Source organism: Phyllostomus hastatus, unplaced genomic scaffold, assembly GCF_019186645.2.
Source record: "Phyllostomus hastatus isolate PE091 unplaced genomic scaffold, TTU_PhHast_1.1 phas_contig_17, whole genome shotgun sequence".
Lineage (NCBI taxonomy): Eukaryota > Metazoa > Chordata > Mammalia > Chiroptera > Phyllostomidae > Phyllostomus > Phyllostomus hastatus.
Genome location: NW_025333664.1, coordinates 5,228,740 through 5,242,281, shown reverse-complemented (window position 1 = coordinate 5,242,281; position 13,542 = coordinate 5,228,740). Strand labels below are relative to the sequence as shown.

Sequence of the window (13,542 nt, the reverse complement as noted above, 5' to 3'; positions counted from 1 at the left end):
GGTCATGGCCTGCAACCCAGGCATGTACCCTGACTGGGAATCGAACCTACAATGCTTTGATTTGCAGCCCACGCTCAATCCACTGAGCTAGGCCAGCCAGGCCTTTGAAGAAGCTGCTTTCTAAACCTTTCTCCGCAGTTGCCTGCCTTCCTGGTGCGGGAGTGAGGCCACGGCTTGCTCCCTTTACCCCTTTCAGCCTCCGTGCCTGCAGGCATCCTGCTCAGAGAGCCCCTGCAGGCCCATGAGAGATGGGCGAGGACGGTGCCCACGACGCCTCTGCCCTCACCCTTTGCTCATCCCCAGAAACCAGCCAAGTGTCTCCAAAGGGACCGGGCGTCATGCTGTTTGAGGCCTTACAGGCATCCAGTAGCGGCTGTTCCAGCTGACCGTTCTTTTCCTTCACTTGGGTGATCCCCGTGAGCTGATTCTCGTCTGCTGGTGGCTGCTTGTGCTGGTGTGTGCTGGTGTGTGCTGATGTGTGTGTGCGTGGGGGGTGTCGCTGGCTTCGTTGGGGTTTTGCTACACTGTCAACGTGCATCTCTTCATTCAGGACAGTGTCAATTTGACACCGATGCAACCTTGATTACGTGGTTTACAAAACAAAAAGCATTGGAAATATTGCCTAGCACGCATAGTTGTAACTGGTGTGCACCATGGCAATGTAAGAAGGCTGACATTTTTGCTCAGGTAGAATTTCACCTCCACAGCGATGTTCCTGGTCGTCTTGGATGAATTTACAGCAACAAACGAATCACTTTTCCCTAAAAAGAACATCTGTTTCAGGCTCTTTGTGCCAAACAACGGAACTCCCGATAGCTAGGAATGTGCAGACCCTTAGTGAGGGTTGAGTTACCTGCACTCCAGGCAAATATCTAGGGATGACATTGAAATGACCTTGCAAGCCTGCTGCTAGCTGCTAGGATCTCAGCACCGCTGGGCCTGAGTCATGGGCCTCCCACGAGGACCTCTCTTCCTGCTGCTTCAGGAAACTCAAGCTCCCTCTGCCAGGCCGCCTTCATCACAGGAGTGGGTTCCCTCTGGCCTCTGGCACCTCCCCTGTGTGTGCCCTTGGGTCAAAGATTCCCACTGGTGAATCGGATTGGCTGGACCTGGAGCCACACGCCTGCATCCTAGCTTAAAGGAGGCCAAGAAGTTGAGTTCTGACTTACAGAATGGAAGGTAACACTCACGACCGGGAAGCATTTCCCCAAATATAGAGAAAAGTATCTGAGTGATGTTAGGTGATCACAAATACGTAAGATGCCCACTCACTGGTCCTTTTACAAGCAGCATCTGCGTGAGGAGGCTGCCCAAGGCATACACGAGGTTCTGAGCAAATCCTTGCCGAATGAATCACGCTAGGAGACGTACATCTTGATTCGAAAATATGCTTCGACTGCTCCTCATAACAAGTTCTGACTCATTCTCAACGTCAAAATGGCAATCGCACTTCGCAGAATGTAGGTGAGGTCCTGGACAGTTCCTTCGGGGTTGCAAAGAGAAAAATCCAGTGTCAGAATCTGGAGTCACAGCGCCACCTGGTGGAAGAAGGAAGCGCTGCTCGGGTGATAAGTCCAGGTGATTACAATTGTAGTACCAGATCAGGCGCGCAAAAAAAGTGAATGGAAATACCCTGTGGACTATGGACTTTTGTACATTGTTACCGAATGAATTCATCAACAGCTGTATTGTATTATATATTGCTGTGTTAATCCCTAAACACACAGTCTCTCATTCCTTCGTGCATTTATTATTTCTTAGCTAATATTTGTCAAGCATCTACCTTCCTATTGGGGCTGCAATGACAGAGACGATGAAACAGGTGTATTTCCCTTGGTGCTCCCAGTATAACAGGGCGACAGAGTTCCCAATGCGTTAGGGAGGGCTTTAAGGATGTTAAAAGTGGGGCTGCTGCTGTTTTGGGGGTGGTGAATGGGTTTAAGAAAAGCTTTGTTGATGGAGACACATACAGGCTGAGTGCTGAGAATGCAGAAAATGTGTCCGAGTGAATAACAGGAGGACGGACACCGAGGGCAGCTGCAGAGCAAGTGCCAAGGCCCTGGGGCGGCGGGGAGCAGGCCGCACCCGCGGACCAGAGCACAGTGAACCAGGGAAAACATGGTGTGAAACAAGGCCGGGGAGAAAGGCTAGACTTCGGTGAGGGGATCCGAACTGTACCCACGTGCCATGGGAAGACAGTGAAGAATTTCAAATGGGGCCACGACAAAACCACTTACAAACTCGTGGAACTACATACAAACTGGCACTGTTTTCCACTACCCAGCACAATATGACTCTTAAGAGCTATGGGGGAGACAGGAAGGCACATACACTGTACGGCAAGGCCAGAATTTAAAGACAGAAGAGATTAACAGTAAGTGGGCAAGGCTTTTGAGGACGGAGTGCACCTTGAGTTGTGAAGGCACCCAGAGGAAATTCTGGTGGTCCTGAACAACACGGGTGAGAGCAACCCACCCAGGGAGGGAATCTTTCGGTGACAGACTCCCTGATTGGCTTCCGTTGGAGAGCCCCCTATTTGCATAGGGGACACCTAGGGGGATGCCTCCCCAACATTTTATTTAGGAATGAGAAATTTGGTCGTAAGAACATTCCAGAAGGCGTGCCCCTGGAGAGGGTTATTAGAGGTCACAGAGTGGTGGGTGGTCCGCGTGCTCCAACTGCTTGGTAGACAGAGTAGGTTTAGAATATATTCAACACTGAATGTGAATGGTTTCAAAACCACAAGACCAAAAAAAAAAACAAAAAAAAACTAAGTCCAGATGACTGGCTTCTGGGGAAAGGGGAAAAGGGGGAAGTTTTAGTGGTTTTGGGGGCCCCTTTCCTTGTGGAAACAATGGACTGGAGGGGAGGAGCTGGGGCAGCGCCCCCCCCAGCCATCTCTCCCTTCTCGCCTGGTCCCCCCCGCAGGCAGGGGAATCTGCTCCTCCCCTCCCCTCCCCTCCCCTCCCCTCAGTGGGAGGCGTGGAGGATGGGGGAGTAAGGGTAATTATCTCCAGTGTCACCTCTTGCCCTTTCTTCCTTCTCTGCTTTTAAAATTCCAGTTCTTTAAATACACCCTGATCATCTATCTTGATTATGCAAAACGGTAGGGAGGAACTCTCAGAGGCAGCACCGGGCCCTGCCCACCCTTCCACTGCCTGTTCCTTTCCACCCTTTGATCAAGTCTCAGCGGAACCACGATTTCATCCCGGAGGAATTGGAGATTTATTTAAATCCCTTAAGATTTGTTCCTATCGCAAGTGAAACTGTGTTTCTTTTTCCTTTAAGTCAGAGATTTCAAATTGTCCTTTTAAGGCATATTTATTCTGCGTTTTTAAAAAAATCATTAAGAAACTCGTGTTGATATTTTGGCAGATTTACCAAGCGGCCTCAGGCTGGGTCTGGGGACACTATCACGGTCCTTGAGCGCCACCTGCAGGTACCCTGAACTCTTACAACCAGGATTCTCGCACAGAGGCGTCAGGTTTTGGTGGGAACTCAGGCTGTGAAATCCTGCCCTGAGCTTATTACCGCTTTGTGACAGAATCAAAATTAAGCTGGGACATGTCTGGACATTTTGTAGTTAACATGTCACTTCAGACAGGGTTTTTGTTCCCTTCAATTTTCCAATCAACATACCACTTGATCCCTTGTATCTTCACAGTTTTCATGCTGGTAGAGAGTCTTATATTACTATTGTATGTGTTCTTGTTATAGCTGCTAACATACTGGTAACACATACCTCCTATCATACGGTATAATTCACTTTGATGTTTTGCCTGTGGTCTGTTCCCACCACTGGAATATAAGCTGCACGAACACAAGGAATTTTGTCTTTTTTCTTTTTTTTTAAGGTGTTGTAGTCCCACTGCCCTTTACTCCAGCCCCGCACAGCTCTGCCTCCCCAGGACCCCTCAGCAGTTGTCCCAGGGCTGCGGGGTCGGGCGCTACGACTCGTGGTGATACAGGTGTACCGACAGTATTGGTGCTCGCTGCCAGGCACCTGGTCTAATTCATCTTTCTCTTTGCAGTGGCATCTAGCATGGTACAGATTTCAGACAAATCACACACGAGTTCCTACACCTGGAAGGCCCAATGGGTAAGCTCAGAATGAGGCAGGTGGTGAGCCGCCTGGGCCCTGCAGAGGGTATGTTTGGTGAGTGGGCCCATGCCCGATCGGCCCCTGCAGCTGCTATTCCGCAAAAATGCAGGCTCAAGGCCACCAGGACTTGGATTTTACAAGCTCAAGCAAAGCAAATATATTGTTTTGATATTTTCGAGTGAAATCTAATTTTCATATGTTGGTTCAATTAAAGAACATACTAGGTGGGTAAACACACACACACACACACACACACACACACACACACACACACCCCTACACAACACCATGTGTTACTCCAACGTTCCCCCGCCCTCCCCCCGCCCCCTTCGCTGGGGATAGTATTTTCAAGTAATTTGGTGAGTTTCCTTCCTGGCCAGCAATCTCCAATTTGTCCCCCCTTCTTCTTTCTTTTGGTCTCAGGGATTCTGAGACCAAAAAAAAAAAAAAGTAATTGGAACGCACGAATGGCAGAGTATACAGTTATCACTCAATAATGTTGAATAAGTTAATAGGAGTACTTTCTTCTTTATACCATCTGAACTATCAGGGCACATTAATATCATATCCTACTGCCAAGGTCATTCGTTCTTACTTCTTTTTTTTAAGTAGGTCAATTTCTCCACATGAATTTGTGGGACCCAAGAAAAAGAATTTCCCATCAATCCCCTGGAGACCCCGCCCCGCCACACCGGGCGCCCCCTGCTGCCCGCCGCTGGAGCCCGCGGCCCTTCGCCACACCCCCCAGTTTCTGTCGGCTCACAGGGAGGTGCTCGTCCCTTTAATTGGCATGTACCAAGTCCTTCCAGATTACGTTTCCTCCCCCAGTCCTAGACGTCCGGAATCCTCAGTCGAGGATCCCACAGGAGAGAATGTGGAGACGGCGTTGTGAGTGGCGGGAGCTGCGGGCCGCAGGGCGGTAGGAGAGGCCCGGGGCCGACGCGCGCGGGCGCGGCCCTCCCCCCCTCGCGCCGTGGTCCAGTCCCAAGATGGCGGCCACCATGAAGAAGGCGGTGAGTGGGGCGCTCGCGGGGCGGATGCTCGGGCGGCGGGCGCGGCGGGCTGCCGAGGGGCCGGGCGAGCGGTGCCCGGGTGCCCATCCCCGAGGCCCGGCGTGGGGCCCGGGGCCGAGACCCCCGGCCCTGAGCACGGCCCCGCGGCGACGCCTGCCGGCACCCGGTCTCTCCTGAACGCGTGTCTGGCGACCCTGCGGCCCGCGCGTGTGTTTGGGGCGTGGGAAGCCCAGGGTCCGTCGGCCATAACGCCGGGCGCTTCACCTGGGTTGTCCCAGTTAATCCGCCCGGGTTCACACGTGTAGGTAGCGGTGTCGCCCCATGCAGGGGAGGAAGCTGAGGCCAAGGTAGGTGGAGTCACCTGGCCCAGGTTGCGCGGCGGTGGGGAGCAGAGCAGGCCCCTGCCTCCGGGGTGGTCCGGTCCCGGAGCCCCGGCTCCAGCCGGGATGCCACCGCGGTGGTTATCCCCGACCCTCCCCTCCGCCTCGGGCTCCCAGGGACGCAGGTGCCTCCGCAGAGCGGGAGAGCGAAGGAAGCAAGTTCTCATGTGGTCCTGGGTGCGGGATGAGAGCAAGCAGGCACCAGACCTCGGGAAGCAAGTCCCCGCAGCCGGGGACTGCCGTCAGGCGCCGTGGAAGTTCAGGACCGAGGCTCTGCAGCCACAGCGCCCGGGTTTACCGAGATCGTGGCGGCGCCTCCGAGCTCCCACTTCCTCGTCTGTAGAATAAGGATAAAAGCAGTGTCTCCGTGAAAGGGATATAAGATTAAAATTAAAGGGATATAAGATTAATGCAAAACGCGTAGAACCGTACCTGGCACACAGTAAAGCCTCCATAATTATCAGCTGGCATTACTTCCTCGCCCCACATAGTTTTCTTCTTAAAGAAGAAAAATAGGTAGACTCACAGGATTATAAACCCCAAATAGGAGTTTAGCTTGCTTACTGCGACAAAAGGTGTGCTTTGGGAAGACAAAACAAAACAAAATAATAAAGCCTGAGTTTGAATTCCAGCTCTGCTTCTTACAAGCTGAGTCACTCGCAGGCCACTAACCGCGGTGTGTCTAAGTTTGGGCATGTTACACGTGGGGATCCCCGCCCCCACCAGCACCCTGGTGTGGGGGGCAACCGGGATGAGTGCTCCCTCTCTTGGTGTGTTGTCTACAAATTCTTCTTGAGGGTCAGAGTCAGGTTCAGGGCCCCTGTTCATGTAGGCAACCTGACACTTGGTGCAATTCACTTTACCTCTGATTTTGTATTTAAATTGGGTCCTCTGTCGTTCGCTCTGGCCTTTAATTCCATGGCAGATACTAGTTTGTGGTCCCCCCAATCCCCCATCCCCCCATTTGACAGGCGTGCAAACCGCAGTGAAGAGAGATGAAGTCAGTGTTGTGGAAATGGTAGAGGAAGGATTTGAACCCTGGACTTTGCAAAAATTTTTTTTAAAGATTTTATTTGTTTTTAGAGAGGGAAGGGAAGGAGAGAGAGACAGACATCAATGTGTGGTTGCTGGGCGCTGTGGCCTGCAACTCAGGCATGTGCCCTGACTGGGAATGGAACCCGCGATGGCTGGTTCGCAGCCCAAGCTCAATCCACTGAGCTATGACAGCCAGGGCTTTTTTTTTTTTTTTTTAAAGATTTTATTTACAAAATTTTTGATCTCTGATATTTTTTCCTTTCCTTCCTTCAACAAGCTGTGTGAGCACGTCATGTGACCCGGTCTCAGTTGTGCGGGGTGGAGAGGGCAGGGGTCCGCAGGGACGCAGGGCCTACTCCCTTACCCTCATGGCATTGGACCTTTTGCTCTGGGGGAGAGACAGGTGTTCATCGAAGGCTCATGCGGAAAACTAAAGTTTCCAGCCCCGAGGAGAACTAAGAAAGAAAGGTGCTCGTGAAGTGAAGGCAGTTTCGTGATCAGAGAAGGCGCGATCTGGTGGATCACGTGAGGAGGGGAAGGGACAGTTGGAGCAGAGGCAGTGTAGCTCGGGAGTTTCTCCTGCCAACGCCCCGAGGGCCTTGAGTAAGCAGAACATCAGCGTGGCAGAGACTCGGCGCGGCAAGGCCGGCCTGATGGGTACAACAGCCTCTCCCAGCCGTTCCCACTGCCCTGAGCGGGGTCTGGTAGGTTTCCGGCCTGTGCGCTTTTCCGTCCGCTCCTCCGTGGGAGCCTCTAGGCCGGCCGGTGCCCGCCTTGAGAGGGGATCCCACGGGGTCATTAGCCCTTAGAGGTTCCCACGAGCTGTTTGCAGTCTGCATACTTCACGCTCGTGACATAGTGTTGTCTCCCAGCATGTCCTGACGTTTCTGGTGAGGGTGTTTAGATGAGATGGTTCAGCCCCCTCATCTCCAAAGTTCTGCTTTCTAAGACCTGCGTCGTGGCCCTGCGGGGGACTCCAGTCTGCTACCTGTCCGTGCTCCCTCCTCGGAGAAGGCCCCGCAGCCCTGGCCGCGAGGCTCAGTTGCTTGCGGCATTGCCCCATACACTGAAAGGGTGAGGTGTCGGTCCCCAGCGAGGGCGCATGCCTACCTAGGTTGCCGGTTCAATCCCTGGTCGGGGTACGTACAGGAGGCGACCGGCCAGTCGAGGAGTTTCATAACAATGTTTCTCTCTCCTCTGTCCCTCCTTCTCCCTTTCCCTTCCTCTCTCTCAAATCAATAAAGATGCCCCCTTCACTCCCTAGCCCCCCAACACTTTGAACCCCTTAAGTATTTCACTTTCACCATCACGTGTATCGCCATCTGGCAGAAAACCTTGTTTTGGGCGCCCCTCCTCCGCCACGGCGTACGCTTGCCGGTGTTCTCGGCGGCGGGACTGTGGCTCGGTTTCACTGTGCGCGGCACGTCGGGGACACGTACTGAATAATTATCGAACGGATGCATGCACGAAAGGGGAGTAAAAACACAAAGCATAGTTTTATATCACAGGTTTGGTAGATCCCTTTAAAAAAGAAAAATGAAAGCAGACTGCAGTTGGCCAGTTTCCGTCTCCCAGGTGCTCACGGCTTCGTGAGCTGTGGCAGCCACGTCTGGCTTTTCCCAAAGCAGGAGCCCCTGGCCTTTGAGGGGTGGGTCCCTTTAAAACTCTTGATGAAAGCTATGAAGACCCTTCCAGAATGCACGTACAATACATGCCATTTTGCACACAGTTTCAGGGGGTAAAGGGACCTCTCAGTGTTCACAACCCCCCCCCCCACTTAAGAATGAAGCCTTCCTGCCAAAACGAAGCTTTTAGCAATGGGGGAACGTTCTAGATCAGCGAGACCGGAGGGGAAGCCACTGCTGTTAGTCGTGGAAGGTGCCGTCTCCTCCCTGTCTGCTGCCGACAGCACCCCCCTGGGTGGCAGGTGGTTTACCCCTCGGGGATTGGCCGGCCTCCCATACCAACTTCAGCCCCAACCCCAGTGGGAAGACCACCGTTAAGGAAATGAACTCCAGGGCCCGAGTGTGTGCAGGGGGCTGCCGTGGGCGCAGCTGCCCCAGGAAACGCCTGCTTTGGGAGGATGGAAAGCAGGGGCCGAATTCTCCGCAACTTTCCGGGAACAGTGTGCGTGTGTGTGCGCGATCGAGTGCGGTTCAGTTTCAAATCCCAAAGCCCGGCCTTGAGCCCTGGTTGTGTGTCTGGGAGGCCCTGCGCTAGGTGCGTTCCTGTGGGTCCTCCCCCGCCCCCCCCCCGCCCCCAAAGCCTCCTGCTGACAAAAGCCTGTGCGGATACATAGGCAGGTGTTCAGGGCTCAGTGTTTGCACTCCGCAGGCAAGCGGGAACTCCGGAATTCTGTGTCCCCCGTTCGCCTAGGGAATCGGCGTTCTCCTGTAGCAAAGTGACTGGAATGCCGGGATCACCTTCCTGAGAACTTGCCTTTGCTTTCTGTGGCGTAGGTCGGTGTTCACCAGCTTCCATGCTCGTAAAAATTGTGCGCAGGGCTGAACATTCAGAGCTACGCGTAGCTCGCTGCAAGGATGTCCACGCGGTCCTCGGGGCCTCTGGTGATGGGCCTGGTGCGCATGGAACTGTCTCCGGGCCGATGGGAGCCGGGGGCGGGCGAGGGCTCACTTCTGGGTGTCTGCCTTTGTATTCCGACCACCGAGCTCCGTGGCTCGAGACAACAGGCTGCTTTCCAGCCTCTGGAGAAGTGAATCTCAGGGTACGTACCTCGCGGTACTGGTCCTGCGAAACCAGGCGAAGAGGAGGGGGTTATTGGGAATGGTCACCGTTGATGGTAGTCCCTGTCAAACCAGGTACGTCTTTCCTCCCCTGAGTACAGCCAGGTGAGGGAAGCTAAGGAGATCTGGTATTCCACTTTTTTGCAGGCTGCGGAAGATGTCAATGTTACGTTTGAAGATCAACAGAAGATAAACAAATTTGCACGGAATACAAGTAGAATCACGGAGCTGAAGGAAGAAATAGACGTCAAAAAGGTATTGAAAATATGTGCCCCATTTAAGAAAAATAAAAGCTCTTTGTGCGCTAGCATTTGAGAGTTGGGTTCGATGACTTGGGGTCTCTCTGGACGCCCGTGCAGACGGCATGATCTGCCCGAGGTTAAGGAGGACCTTGCTTAGGGGTGCGAGCTGACGTACGGGTCGCGGGGTGCTGGGGCTCGAGGCTGAGGTTCTGGCAGCAGGTCCCACAGCTGCGTCTTGGGGACCCAGGCTGGCACTGCCCGTCCCCACGGCCAGCTGCCCCTTCCCCGAGAGGGAGCCGCCCCTCAGCCCGAGGACACCGGCCTGCCCCACGCCGGCCCCTGTAAACTGCTGGCCTCGCCCCCGGCCTCTGCGCACACGGCAACCCTGAGCTCAAGTCCAGCCAAGTGCATCTGATTGGTGGGACTTAAATGACTAGTCGCTTCCCTCCTATCACGGAGCCCGGCTGGGACATTACTTCTCCCATAGGGGGGCGGAACTCACAAGGTGGGAGCTGTTAAAGTCGGAGACGCGCGGAGTGGCCACGCTGTCCACGGCAGCGTGCTTGTAGCAACCTGGACACACCCAGAGATCAGCGTGTTAAGTCTTGCGTGCTTCCTTATGAAGTCGCCTAAAAACGCAAGGAACGTCTCGTTTGGGTGTGGTGATACCTTGGTGAGGGGTCCCTCCAGGAGGAGGCGTCCCTCCTGGAGGAGGCGTCCCCACGTTAACACGGGCCGTTAGCCTCTGTCGGGAACGCGGGACACACGTTCCGCTGCTCTTCACTTGTGCGTTTGCAGAAACAACTGCAGAACCTGGAAGACGCCTGCGAGGACGTCATGCTGGCCGACGACGACTGCCCGATGATACCCTATCAGATCGGCGACGTCTTCATTAGCCACTCGCAAGAAGAGACACAAGAAATGCTAGAGGAAGCGAAGGTGTGTTGCGGTCTTTCCCTGGGCGTTGCAGTCTAACTCTTACGTTGGCATTCGTGTCGTTCTAGACGGCACGTGGGTGTGGGGAAAGTCATGGATGCTAGGTAATGTTTCGTGGGTTTTAGAGTGACCCGCGCGTGCGTGGAATGCTCTGCGGGTGTGATTTGATTGAGTCCTAGCGAAGACTCCGTGAGGCAGGAACTGTTAACCCCAGCTAGAGCGGAAGACAGGGGCTTGAGAGGTCTGGGGCTTACTCAAAGCGGCGGAGGCGGAGGACCGTGTGCCCCAGTACCCGTGCCCCAAACTGCGGTGCTGAGGCAGTGTAGAGCACTAGGAAGCGGAAAGGAAAAGTCACCCATGACCCCATGCCCAGAGATAATCATAGTCATGGACGTTTTCTCGTGTTTATTTTCTGTTCTCTCCTCTTTTCTGCCCGTTTGCTTCCCTTTTGGTCCGTTGACGCCCTAGTGGTGCTCTCCCCTTCCACAGAACGTTGAGCACCCAGCAGACCCTCCCTGGGGGCCGCTCTGGGCCGGGCACGCGCACTTTCAAAACGTCCTTTTGGCAGGCTGGTGACGGTCGACTTGGTGGGCAGGGGTTCAGCTCCCTGCCTCCCGACGTCGTCATCCACACGTTTCCCGCTTCCCTGAAGTGGGTCTCCAGTGGTGTTTGGAGACGGCGTCTTGGCGCACGTCCAGGACGTTCTTGGAGGAAGTAGCCTGCGCAGCGTGGCTGCGGGTCCGGGTGCGGGCGCGCCGACTGCGCCGGAGGAGGCACCGGGGCAGGGTGTGAGCTTAGCCTCGGGGTCGGGGTCCCCGGGTCTCTGTGCGAGGGGCGGCCGCGGTGTGCTTGGGGAGCCCAGGGCGGTCAGGTATCTTCTGATCCTTTTGAAAGTCTCTTAAATGCTTGAACATTATTTAAAGTGTTCGTCTCCCTTTAAATGTCGTGAAAGGAAGACTTCTCGGGAGTGAAACCCACATTTAATAAGCGCTGGGAAGAACTAACACCTTTACTCCTGGATCCTTCCATGCAGAAACATTGCATGTCTCCTCTTCTGCTTAAATCTTTTCTTTCATAGTGAAACGCTGTAATTTTGGTTTTCTTTTTAACCACCCTAAAATACTCTTCTTGGAAGCATTTCAAGATAGGTTTCTGCCACTATTGTGAATGCCCCCCACCCCCCTCCCCATCCCCACATAGATATTGAACCTTTATTTTGCATTTCATTCCTTTGTTCTTTTACTGGTTCCCTCCCTCCTTCCCTCCCTCCCTCCCCCCTTCCAGAAGGGTCCGTGGCGTGTGTGCTGTGGTGCTCTGTGTCGGTTCGACCCCGTAGCAGGGGTGCGGACAAAGCCACGCCCGCCCTGCCCACGCAGCACGCACCGCCCACACGGGAAGGCCTGGTGGTTCTCAAACCTTTCTGCCACGTGTTGACTCGGAGTTGTTCTTCTGTATTATTGGGGGTGGTGTGAGTTTCCGTCCTGGCCTCTGGTTTCGTGGTCGTGTCTGTGGGCAGTGGGCAGAGGCCGTGGCAGCAGCCCCTGCCTGTGATGAGCCGTTTACCGGGGAGTGTGTACGCATGGTGCTTTCATTATTAGCACGCGGGCATTTAGAAGTTCATTTTCTTTTATCTGTTGTGTTTCTGAAGTCAGCACAAACTGAGGAAACACGCTTGATTTATCTTATAATGAACGAATATATACCCGGAATTAAAAATGCGCATGTGTGGACTCTCGGCTGAGACCCGACTGTCAGTGTCACGTAGCGGCCTGCCCACGTCCAGAGAGCCCTTGGGCCAGAGGGCCCGCCCAAACCCGTTTTCCGCCAAGGGGTTCCGAAGCCATCCAGCTGAATAGAATTAACTGAAACATTTTTTTTTTCCAGAAAAATTTGCAAGAAGAAATTGACGCCTTAGAATCCAGAGTGGAATCCATTCAGCGGGTGTTAGCGGACTTGAAAGTTCAGTTATATGCAAAGTTTGGAAGCAACATAAACCTTGAAGCTGATGAAAGCTAAACATTTTATAATACTTTAAAAACTTTGTTTAATAAACTTAAATATTGTTTAAATGATAATTTCCCTTCTTCAAACGATAAGGAAATCAAATTTTCTTTTTTTAAAAAAATTTTCATTTATTTAATGGAGACTTGCCTATTTTCACATGTCTTGCTTATTTATTTTATATTTTTAAAAGAAGACAGTATTCATCTATGTATTTTACATAACAATGATATCAAGTGTAGGGGCTCTATGTCATGTTATTAAAATCAGTTAAGCAAGCCTTTATGTTTCTATATTATCATTTAGAACACCTGTTGCAACCTGGATCAGAAAACCTAACAGGTGGGTCACGCTGCTTGTGTTCATTCCAGCTGCTGTTTAGAGACGGCGAAAAGACTCCGGAAACATCTAATCCTCCATCCGTCTGCTGCGCCGCTTTCACACCGAACCCTTTCTCATGTACCAAAAAATATGTGTACATTCTGTGTAAATACATGCAATATATATTATTATCTAAACATACAGATTTCACTTATTTCTCACATCTGTATCAGTCTCATGGGTCTTTGGAAAAGAACTGGCTAATGCTGAGACTTGTTGGGCTTCATACAAACACAGAGCAGAACAACAGAAGAATATTCTAGAAACCAAGAGATGTATCAATGGAAATGTTTAGTGGTTTTTTTAAAAAGTATATTTCAGACTTTATTTTAGTGCTTTGTAATTAATTGGGGTTTATGTCGATAACGATGTGGAAGTAAAGCAGCTGTGTATTTAAAAATAAGGCTTTTTTCTTAAATAAAGAGTACATTTACCCCTCAATGCCCCCCAAAAGACGTATGTGTTGGGATTTGGCAAACCTAATGGTGCATTAACTTCCCAGCAGATGGCACTGATATGCTAAAACACCAACGGAAGACCATAACACGAAAAGGAGGATAATTCTGGGATTAAATAGGCATAGTTTTGAGAGGAAATGCCATTTTTTAAAAATCTGCAAGACTAAGCATTGCATATTGTCTGTTTTTTTAAATTAAATGTTTAGAAATAGTTCAGGCAGAAAGATAGACTATATAATTCTAAAATTCT

The 13,542-nt window shown here is 52.2% G+C and overlaps 1 protein-coding gene across 1 annotated transcript; it reads left to right on the top strand.

Annotated features, from left to right (window-relative positions):
• The first annotated feature begins 4,877 nt into the window (after positions 1-4,877).
• Positions 4,878-12,565, top strand: PFDN4 (prefoldin subunit 4). The gene is made up of 4 exons (XM_045833073.1): positions 4,878-5,115; positions 9,422-9,529; positions 10,315-10,455; positions 12,337-12,565. Exons 1-4 carry the CDS (start codon positions 5,092-5,094, stop codon positions 12,466-12,468), a joined length of 405 nt encoding a protein of 134 aa, XP_045689029.1. The 5' UTR covers positions 4,878-5,091; the 3' UTR covers positions 12,469-12,565.
• Positions 12,566-13,542: the final 977 nt, after the last annotated feature.

What these genes read in the sequence shown, in the direction of transcription:
- PFDN4 (XM_045833073.1), top strand. Translation starts at nt 5,092, where the DNA reads ATGGCGGCCACCATGAAGAAGGCG. An exon ending in AAGAAATAGACGTCAAAAAG is followed by an intron (nt 9,530 to 10,314) that starts GTATTGAAAATA and finishes GTGCGTTTGCAG; the next exon opens with AAACAACTGCAGAACCTGGA. An exon ending in AAATGCTAGAGGAAGCGAAG is followed by an intron (nt 10,456 to 12,336) that starts GTGTGTTGCGGT and finishes TTTTTTTTCCAG; the next exon opens with AAAAATTTGCAAGAAGAAAT.